The sequence below is a fragment of the Oryctolagus cuniculus genome, chromosome 6, assembly GCF_051225735.1.
Source record: "Oryctolagus cuniculus isolate XC-2025 breed Fujian yellow rabbit chromosome 6, ASM5122573v1, whole genome shotgun sequence".
Classification (NCBI taxonomy): Eukaryota; Metazoa; Chordata; class Mammalia; order Lagomorpha; family Leporidae; genus Oryctolagus; species Oryctolagus cuniculus.
This window is the reverse complement of record NC_142872.1, coordinates 1,192,586-1,202,974: the sequence shown is the minus strand read 5'-3', so window position 1 is coordinate 1,202,974 and position 10,389 is coordinate 1,192,586. Positions and strand designations below refer to the sequence as shown.

General features: G+C 48.0%; 1 protein-coding gene across 1 annotated transcript; it reads left to right on the top strand.

Moving 5' to 3' along the window:
- The first annotated feature begins 5,913 nt into the window (after positions 1–5,913).
- On the top strand, positions 5,914–6,867 carry LOC127489557 (olfactory receptor 2T27). Its single transcript, XM_051841115.3, has one exon. It carries the CDS (start codon positions 5,914–5,916, stop codon positions 6,865–6,867), a length of 954 nt encoding a protein of 317 aa, XP_051697075.2.
- The last annotated feature ends 3,522 nt before the right edge of the window (positions 6,868–10,389 follow it).

Here is a 10,389-nt window from a genome sequence, read left to right as displayed (position 1 = left end):
TCAGCTTCGCTGTAACTCTGCCTTTCAAAGAAATACATAAATCTTAAAAAGAAAGAAAGAAAGAAAGAAAGAAAGAAAGAAAGAAAGAAAGAAAGAAAGAAAGAAAGAAAGAAAGAAGGGAGGGAGGGAGGGAGGGAGGGAGGGAGGGAGGGAGGGAGGGAAGGAAGGAAGGAAGGAAGGAAGGAAGGAAGAAAGAAAGAAAGAAAGAAAGAAAGAAAGAAAGAAAGAAAGAAAGAAAGAAAGAAAGAAAGAAAGAAAGAGTATGGCTACACTTGCTGTGGCATTCTGTCGCTCCCCGTCTTCGTGGAGGAACGACACAGGACCCTGTGTTGTTCTTTCGTCTGCTCGGCCCTCCCCGGGTTTGCTGCTGGTTCTTCCCAGGTTGGCTACCGTCCCTTCCACCTCCGTGGAAGGGCGGTTCCCCCTGCCACTTTCCCCACTTCCGCGGGGGAGCGGCACACCGCCGGCCGGCTCTCTCGGGGGCTGCACAGGTGTTCCTTCAGATAGATGTTCCCCTTAGATGTTCCTGGTGCATGTTGCCTCTCTCCTCCTTTATAGTCCTCTTCCACCAATCCATGCTCTGCTACCCACACGCCGAGTACGCTGCTCTCCTCCAATCAGGAGCAGGTCCTGCAGCTTGTTGGTTGAACTGGAGGCAGCTGTGTAGAAGCTGTTTCCTCCTCTCCCAGCGCCATATTGTGGGAGAGCAGATGCATAGAATAAGTCTTAATTCCAGTAACTTAGTCTAGTCTGAGTTGCTCCCAGTTGCTCCCCACAGCATTCAACCTCTGGGAGGTTCCATTTGAGCAAAAGTATGATTTAGACATAGAAAAATCCATGTGGGGAGCCTTCCAGATAGGAAGAAGAGCAGACACCACTGGACAGAACAGGAGCAGTGAGTTCAGAAGGCTGGGAGTGTTCGTGATGGGCAGAGAAGGCAAGAATGAAAACTCAGGGGGCCAGGTCAGGATGCTGTGTGCCAATGCTGGACCTTCACCCAAACTGCAGAGAGCAGCTGCTGAAGTTCTAAGCAAAGGAAAGACAGATCATGACCTGCAAGCAGAGAGTGTGTTCTAGCAGAGGGTGGGCTGTAGGGAGAAACACTGCAGCAGTGTTAGGTAGCAAGTCAGAAATTGAACCTGTGTGTGGAGACAGGCCTGAAGACCAGCAACTACTGAGGAAGCCCCAGAAGCCCAGCATCTTGCACTTCAAAGTCCTGCTCAGAACCTGATAACCTCCCAAGTGGTCCCAGCCCTTCCCCAAGGAAAGCTCCCAGGAGAATTCTCTCCTCAGGACCAAAGGCCTTACCTGACCTGATAACATGGGGCAATAAAACCTTCTCAGATGCCCTAAGGGAAGCCCCCCTACTCTGCCCAGGAGCCAGCAGATCTGGGGAGGAATTTGCTAACTTTCACCCAACAAACTCTTCTGCCAGGACTCCCCATCCTTTGTCCTGAAGGGAGGGGGGTGGGTAAACAGACTCCCTTAAAAACCCGGGGAGTCCAAACAGACAGGGAGCTTAGCTCTTTCCTTTCTGCTGAGCCATCTGCCTGGCCTGCCCAGGTGTATTCTCTCCACTCAACCATGTAACCTCGCACTGCCCACCCCACCCCCCATTCAAGAGAATGGGCACTCTCTGTCCCTTCTGTTCTGATGGATGCTGTGTACCTAATAAAGCCTTATCACTCTGCTCTCTGTCTCATGCCTGAATTCTGTCTTGCATGAAGACAAGAACCCCAGGGCCATTCCTCCAGTAACAGCAGGAAGACCTCCTAGGAGATTCTCATGGATTCCAGCCTGGGTCAGAGTGTTAGAAAGGATCCCTGAACTCCAATCTGGCACCAATGAGGCAAACGTGGATCATGTGGCAGAACCCAGGGTGGGGGGTGATACCCGCAGGAATATTGAGAAATGGAGAGGAGGGTTTCCCATGGCCATTTACCCAGAAATTTGATTTTCCTGCTGCTCCTGGTTGTTTCACTTTATACCTTATGTGCTTTGTGATGCACAGAGTTCTCTTCTAATGCATCAAGGGCTAAAGGAAGAGGATTCCATCCCCACTGCACAGGCCAGTGATGGCACAGGGCCCCTCCTGTAGTGTTTTCCTCAAGACATGCTTCTTAGGAAGCTTGGACTTGTTTTCTTTATTCTTTGAAGACAAGAATGCATAAGAATTGGAAGTGTAAAGGAAGGAAAGATGTTTCCCAAGCAATGCTGAGAACCAAGCAGGAGAAGATTTCAATGGCACTGCAGGTGCCTGCAACCTGATTTACCTGGGGCAGTTTCATTATTCCAACTCTTTGTATGCTGAAGGACTGAGTTACAGATCCAGTCAGAGAAAGGAGTTTGTCATATTTCCAGGAGCTGTGTAATTGCAGGCTAGGGACAAAGATGCCCCAGGGAGGAGTGTTCTGGCATTGAATGCCCTTCCAGGTGGGAATACTGGTCCTCCAACATGATGCAAGCTCTCTATTTGTGGCTGGGTCTCCTTGTGTTTAGCTTCAGTCAGCTTCCTCTGCACCATCTTCACTGAGCAGTTAAGGACCCAGGCTGCTTTGTCTCTAGCTCCTCAAGCTGTCTGCCTTCATCTATTTTAAGGGGTCCCCTATTTGTTAGGGACTGGCCCTCAGCCTCATGCAGACAAGATGTAACTCCACACTCCTGCCTACACCTGCTCCTCTGGTTTCACGGAAAACGTGCCCACTCCTGGCCTCTTTCCCTCTCTCCTCTGGCCCTGCTTCACTCCAGGGCATACAACGTCTTCAGGAAGATTTGGCTTTCATGCCCTGAGATGCCCATGCACCCCAGCTACAAGACAGGCTGAATGACCACATTGACTAGTTTAGTTCTGTAAGGTTTTTCTCTGACTAGGAGCTGGTTGACATTTACATCATCAGATTTGAGGAAGCCACTGTGTAAGGTGAGTAATTTTGAGAAGTGTGTATCACTCAGTTACCAGGTCTTCAAAATACCAGATACTGGGCTTCCCGAACCTTTCTGCAAATGAGAGAAATACTGGGTAACATGAGGTTCTTGTGTCTCAGCACTCTAAGTGGGGTATTTGAAACTCGGTGCTACTCAAGCAATGTTTATCATTGTCCTCTCAGCTGCTGTGAAGGCTCTGGGAGGGGCTGCATGCACCAGGACACAGCTGACTTCTCCACCCAGGAGAACCTGGTGCAGTTTTGGTTCAATGTGAGGACTCAGCCGAGTGTTCACTGTTAGAATGGAGTATTCACTCGGGAGATTTTGAACTGTTGAAATGGGAAGGAGTTTGTCTCACTTGTTTATGCTGTTCCATCTCCTTGGGTAACTCACAGGTATTGTTATGCGCAGTTCAGTTGTCCCCAATGACCACCAAGGAGCCAATACCATTGTAAAGCACAGAGAGTTTTATTGTAGGTCCAGGCCTGGACTTTCAATCAACACCAACGCAGCGGGTCTGAATCGAGAGCCCCGACCCTTCAGTTAACAGGGTTTTTATAGGGTTTTCAGAGACATTCTATATATCATGGTACCATTTAGCAAATCATCTCATCCCATGGGAAATTCAAAGGACATCTCCTAGAATTGATTAGTTCATCCAGTGGCAGGAACACACCTACTAAAAGTGGTTGGATGGCTTTGGGGTGGATGCCTTTTAAATTGATTGGCCGAAGCATAGGGTCCGAGCTGCTGGGGTATATGTGCCAAACTGCAGGGTCTCAAGAAGCTATTAATGACCTTATCTGCCCTGAGAAGACACCAGGAACTCTAGGTATTTCTCTGTTATCTGCTAATAGGCTGTTGCTAGGAGAGTTTATTGCAAGGGGAGTTCATTTATTTACTTTTAGGAGCTTCTGGCTTAGGGTTCAGGGCCTGGTCAGGCCCAAGTTACAAGATGGAGGCCTAATTTAAAATAGTTACACCTTGATTCAGGCTCACATCTCACAGTATCTCCACTGAATCTTTTGCTATGAAATCCTCCACACCTGCTCCAGGAAGCACACATCACACATTCTCCTCTGATGTTTATAAGTTACTGGAGGCACAGAGGACGTCTGAGTGGATGGTCAGACATCCAGTAATCTGACCATAGATGGTAGAGAGTGAGGTAGGGTGTGAGACTCAGGGTCTCACCCCAAACCTTTCATGTCCATGGCACCAAACCAAGGGCCAAGGATGCATAGTTGTCCAGGGCAGCAGCAGGCAGGGAAGGTATCTCTTCAGCCTCTCCTGAGATGGAGCTGGGCTGTGATCAGGCCTTGTGCTGCTTTCAGAGTGAATGACAGTCCCTTGGCTTTGATCCTTATAAAAATGTCTCTGCCATTGTAAAGATGCAGCAAATGATTTTATCCTAGAGAATGTATTTTATTCTACAAGTATTAATCACCTGCAGAACTTGACAGGGAAACAGAAATGTCAGAAAAGGTAAAGGAGAGGAAATCTGGCTGCCTGCTGTTGGATTTGCTGTTACTGGGAAGAAAGATAAAGGACTGAGAGTCTGGAAGCAGTGGCTGCTGCTTCTCTTTCCCTTCCCACCACTGAGCGCCCATTCTTCAGTCCCACAGCTTACGCCTGCACCAGGGGTGGACGCCTGATGTCACCCTGGGCAGCGTGTTCCCCTATCAACAGGAAGTGGTAGCACTCAGTGAGGGGTAGCCACTCCTACCCCTCACTCACCCCTGATCTCTTCTGCTTATTTGAAGAACTAGAAATTAGGGCTCGTGCTTAACATTATTGAGAAACTCATGGTTTCCAACAAAGATCAAAATGAATTCTACATGTATTAAAAATGTAGCACCTTCTTGAAGTAATGGAATTAAAAGAGAACTGCACACTAATCACACATCTATATAGAGAACAGTTTTTCAAAATAAACTCAGAATACTATATACATATTTAAAACTATATATATATATATTTAAAACTTTTGGCCTAAAAATCAAATAAAGTGAGAATTATAAGTGAGAGTGTGAGGAAAATAGTTGCAATCAAAGTTACAGAAAAGAACATCATTATTCTTTAGTAAGCATACTAAGAAATCCCCAGTATAGGAACACAGCATGCACCCATAACTTGTTGAAGCTTCTTGGTGATCAAAAACTGCTCAGTAATGTGCATTTGGATGCTAAGCACTGGGTGAGCACAGCCCAATGTGGTCCACTGCTGATCAGCACTCTGCCTAACAGTGCGGTGACAGGTTTCAAAAGCTCGTTTTCAGTGGACCTTCCTGGAGAATGAACCCCACAATATCACACATTGTAGTGAACCTGGCTGGAGGTAGTGAGAGTGTCAGCCCACTGAGGAGCAATTACATGCAAGCCACACCACTCAGCATAGCACACCCTGGGTAAAGAGAGCAGGTGTACACGGGAGGTACTAGAGAGTACACGTAAGATTGAAAGAAAGCTTACGTTCAAAGGGAAGCATAGATGCATCAGCGAACATGGAGACCCCTCTCCTGTTCTCTCCAAAGACCCCTTAACTCTGCTGTGCTGCCTTGCAATGTCAACGCACAGTTCTGCTGTGTGGGAGGAAGACGCTCTTTAAATCTAAGGACTGCGGAGCCTCTCACACCTCCCTTTCCCTTTGTGAGACATGCTGGGGAGACCTCCAGGGTCTCAGCCATGGGTTTCAGTGGCAGGAGCCTTCGTGATCAGGGATGTGGACACCTGTGCCCTGGGGGTGGGGGGGATCTGGGGGCCATTGTCACTCTTGGGCTTTAAGTCTCCCAGGTGCCACTGTGTACCTTCAGTGAATCAGGGCAAAACATGACACAGCCTGGTCTAGGGAAGTTAAGTCTTGGGTTTCCTGAGATAAACTTGATTCCGATGTGTCCATGACCACATTGCAGCGTTTTATGCAAACCAGATGCATTTCCCAACACTGCCCCTCACCCCAGTGCTCTCCCCTGTGTGTGCTTGCAGAGACATGGAGTGGGGAAATTACTCCATGTACGCCGACTTCGTCCTCCTGGGGCTGTTCAGCAACACGCGCTTCCCCTGGCTTCTCTTTGCCCTCATTCTCCTGGTCTTCGTCATCTCCATAGCCAGCAACACCGTCATGATCCTGCTCATCCACACGGACGCGCGCCTGCACACGCCCATGTACTTCCTGCTCAGCCAGCTGTCCGTCATGGACATCCTGTACATCTCCACCATTGTGCCCAAGATGCTGGTGGACCAGGTGACGAGCCAGAGGGCCATTTCCTTTGCGGGGTGCACTGCTCAGCACTTCCTGTACTTGACCTTGGCAGGGGCCGAGTTCTTCCTCCTGGGACTCATGTCCTATGACCGCTACGTAGCCATCTGCAACCCTCTGCGATACCCTGTCCTGATGAGCCGCAGGGTCTGCTTGCTGATCGTGGCTGCGGCCTGGCTAGGAGGGTCTGTGGATGGTTTCCTGCTCACCCCAGTCACGATGCAGTTCCCCTTCTGCGGCTCCCGGGAAATCGACCACTTTTTCTGCGAGGTGCCTGCCCTTCTGAAACTCTCCTGCTCGGACACCTCAGCCTACGAGACGGCCATGTACGTGTGCTGCATCCTGATGCTGCTCATCCCCTTCTCTGTCATCTCTGCCTCTTACACCAGGATTCTGCTCACTGTGTACAGGATGAGTGAGGCAGAGGGGCGGCGGAAGGCTGTGGCCACCTGCTCCTCGCACATGGTGGTTGTCAGCCTCTTCTACGGGGCCGCCATGTACACCTATGTGCTGCCTCACTCTTACCACACCCCCGAGAAGGACAAGGCCGTGTCTGCCTTCTACACCATCCTCACCCCACTTCTGAACCCACTCATCTACAGCCTCAGGAACAAGGACGTCACCACAGCATTGCAGAAGGCTCTGGGGCGGGGCCTGTGCTCAGGGAGGGTGGCCGCATTCTGAAGGTGGGCGGTACTCCCCTTCACCTTTGAATGGGAAGAGTCCATCCTCCTCAACAGCTCGCCCTGCTGTAGCACACTGGGGTAGAAAGGCTGAGATCTTGAGAATTTGTTCATTTTATGAGCAGTCTGAGGGTTCTGAGCAAAGGAGAATTTTGGGTCTGGTGGGGACAAAGCTTAGGTTTCAGTGGTAGCCTTTCTGCTCATAACAATCCCACTGGAAATGGTGCCACTGCCTGCTCTGGTGACACACAGTGTGCAAAGGAAACACTCACAGCTCACTGCTGTTCTGACTTCTCACCCTCACTCTTTGGGTGCTTTAACAAATCATTTTATGTGCAATTGAGTTGTGAAGTGCTAACTTTATATCTTATTTCAAGTATTATTGCAAGGTCTGATTTTTCTACAGGTTACTTTTTGGTCACTCACAGAACATGTGTAACTCAATTAATGCTTCATTATTGGTTGGAAAACATGCTTTCACCCTATGAAACAATCGTTCAAATGAATTCTGTTATTGTAGAATGGAGACACAAACATATGTGTCAAATTTGGGAGGAAACCAGAACATTGGCACCTGCCTTCATTTGTTTCCACACAATGTTTGGTTAACATAACCCCAGAATAGCTGTGATGCAAAACAGGAAAATGTGGTTGTGTGGTGTTGGCATGCTTACAACAAGTTGTTCTACTTTCCAGACGAGACCACCTTCTTGTTTATTTTCTTCTCCAAAGAAATAAATAATTCACATGTCAAAATTTCTATTTTATTTGTGTCTGCAGGGCCCTGTGTGACCTCCACGACTCCTTGGTCTCCACTCTGGCAGCCTTTCCTGCTTTCTTCTTTCTCTTCCTGTTGTCCCTTTTTCCTGCACCATTTGATATCCTTCCACTCTACCCCTAAGATGAATAATTCTGAGAAACATTTGCCCTCTGTGTCAGATGTCTATAACTAAATATAATTTCCCAAAGAAAACAAGCCAATGATTTGGAAAGAAGTGGTTTTTGTTATGCCACAGCACCTTTGAGAAATGTCAAATCTCACCTTTACATTTAGGGTTAGCCTGGGTCTCCCCATATCCCTGGATCAGGGATCCAGGGGCAATGCTAGGACTAGACAAGGTGTTCTATAATTAAATGTCAGGTAGTGTTGCAGGTTTTCACTTGGGAGAAGAATGCAGCCTGTGACAAGAGGCGCTAGTCTTCCTCCAGTGTACTGAGTGTTGCTAACTGATGCAGGCATCAATTCTGGACTCCCCTGGGGGGTGGAACTCTATTATTAATGAACACCCTTCTCTTGGCCCAGCCTCACCTCTGTGCCTCAGTAAGTCGGTCACTCCACAGCTGACATCCTACGCTGGACTCAGCCCATCTGAGGTGGGATTTGGGTTTTCATGGGAAGCACAGAGAAAGTTACCCCAACACTGCAGTGTTTATTTTTTTTTGTGTGGGGGGGAATTGTTCTGCAACCAATAGCAGCTGGCTGTGCTGTGACCTTATCTGCTGATAACACAGAGAGAGGTGGACGAATGCATGCCCAGACTCAGGCAAGCAGACTAATGGACAAGCATTAGGCCAATGGTGTAGGGGCATGCATGGATCTAGTGAATAGGGAGAGGGTGGCACAGTGATGGTGGAAAGAGAGCTTCCTGTTCATGAGGAGGCATATCAGGCAAGTGTGGGCAGGTGGCAAGGGTGTGTGTGATTGAGGGGATGACAGATTGGGAGGCAAAGGACACCCTCTTTGTATGTTCTTACGTGTGGGTGAAGATGTTCTGCATATTTGGGAGAAAAATAAAATGCTGAATGTTTTCTTTTTCCTTTTTGAAGACAGCTACCACCCATCTCACTCCATGAAACATAAGATATAGTATTTTTAAATAAAGATAATGCTCTGTAAAGAAATCCCCTCAAAGCCATCCTAGCTGGTGGCTGTATGATTGAGGCAGATGGGGACAGAGATGTGGTGAGCTGGGGGACTGTTAGGTGCAGTGGCGAACTCCCAGTGATCAGACTTGCAGCTCTCTGCCTCTCGGCCACCCACCCACTGAGGGCCATGGGAAGCCCCTCTCTCCTGCCCCCATTTCCTTCTCTGCAGCATTAGTAGGGTGGACTCCATGGCCCAGACACAATGTCCTCACTTCTGTTTCCCAGCAGGCAAACTGACACCCTGTTCAGAAGCCTGTCTCTGTGGGTGATAATAGGAGCCTCCTGGCAGCTGGCAGCTGGCAGCTGGCAGCTCGGCTTGTAGATCATCCACCAGGTACCCCAAGAACCTTGCTGCTCTCTACTTTCTGCTCCATTGCTGGTAGCCTTGGTAACATTTTCTAGGTACGTTACACTCTCCCTGCTGCATTCATTCCTGGCAGTCAATATGCAATAAATATGCCTATGTGGCATCATCATGCTAATTTCTTTTAGGCAAGGGAAGGTTCTTCTTCTTTTTTTTAATGCTAAATTGGCTGTGGTGATGAAGAGGGAAACTAGAGTACTGGTTGATTTTTTTTGCTGATCAAATCCGTTACCATTTAAAGAACAGTGCAGGTAAAGAGGATATCTACAAAAATATATGATCATTAGAATTAGATATCAGGCAAAGGAAAAAGACAAGTTGTTACCTCTGGATATGAAATTGCCAGAAATCGTAAACTCTGATTATTTAACATCTAAAGTATTTCCAAAGTGTTTCCTAATTTCTGATTGCAGAAAAAGGTTATAGTTCAGTGATCACAGCTAATTATAGTTACCAAAAGCTTATTATTAATAATTAATATTAATCATCTTTGTGACAGTTAATATTATTCATATTACTTTCAACATTGTAGAACTGTAGAATTTGTATCTTTCTTAAACACCCATTTCATCCTGTAACTTTCTTACTAAAAGGAATCTGGCACTACACCCTATTTTCCTAGATACCTTGAGCCAAAGTCCTCAGCCTCTATTCCCTGGCCCAGGGGAGCTCTCCATGGTGCTGAACCCTGGCTTCCCCACCCCACATGCTGATGGTTCCTCTGGCAAACCTGGGCTGACATTGCTCAGTCTCCCTCTGCCTGTTTGCTGTGCACCTGAGTCTTCCTGTCTCAGAGTGGCACAGGAAACCCCCATGAAACATCCCAGGACCAGGGAGACAGGTGGCAGAGACCACTCTGGTTGGTTCACAGAGAGGGCTCTGTCAGCTGACATCTCAGGGCTCTTGCTGAGCTGGATTCATGCAGACGTGTTGGAATGGACTGGCCAAATTCTCCTCCCTGGTGAAATACTGTCTGGCCTCATGTGGAGGGTTCCTCTCACAAGCTTCTGTGAGGGTCACCAGCATTGCCTGGATCTGGGCCTGTCTCAGAACAATGCTGGCTTGAAGTCCTAAAATGTACAGCTTCTCCCAAGCAATGCCCTGGAAGGCCCTCCCTGCATACACTCAACAATATATACACTTGCATGCTCCAAACACACACACACACACACACACATACAGTAGAACTCACTCACTTGTGCACATATCACTTGCACAAGCAAAAACATACTC

Coding starts and splice junctions, on each gene's coding strand:
- LOC127489557 (XM_051841115.3), top strand. CDS start 5,914: ATGGAGTGGGGAAATTACTCCATGTACGCCGACTTCGTCCTCCTGGGG.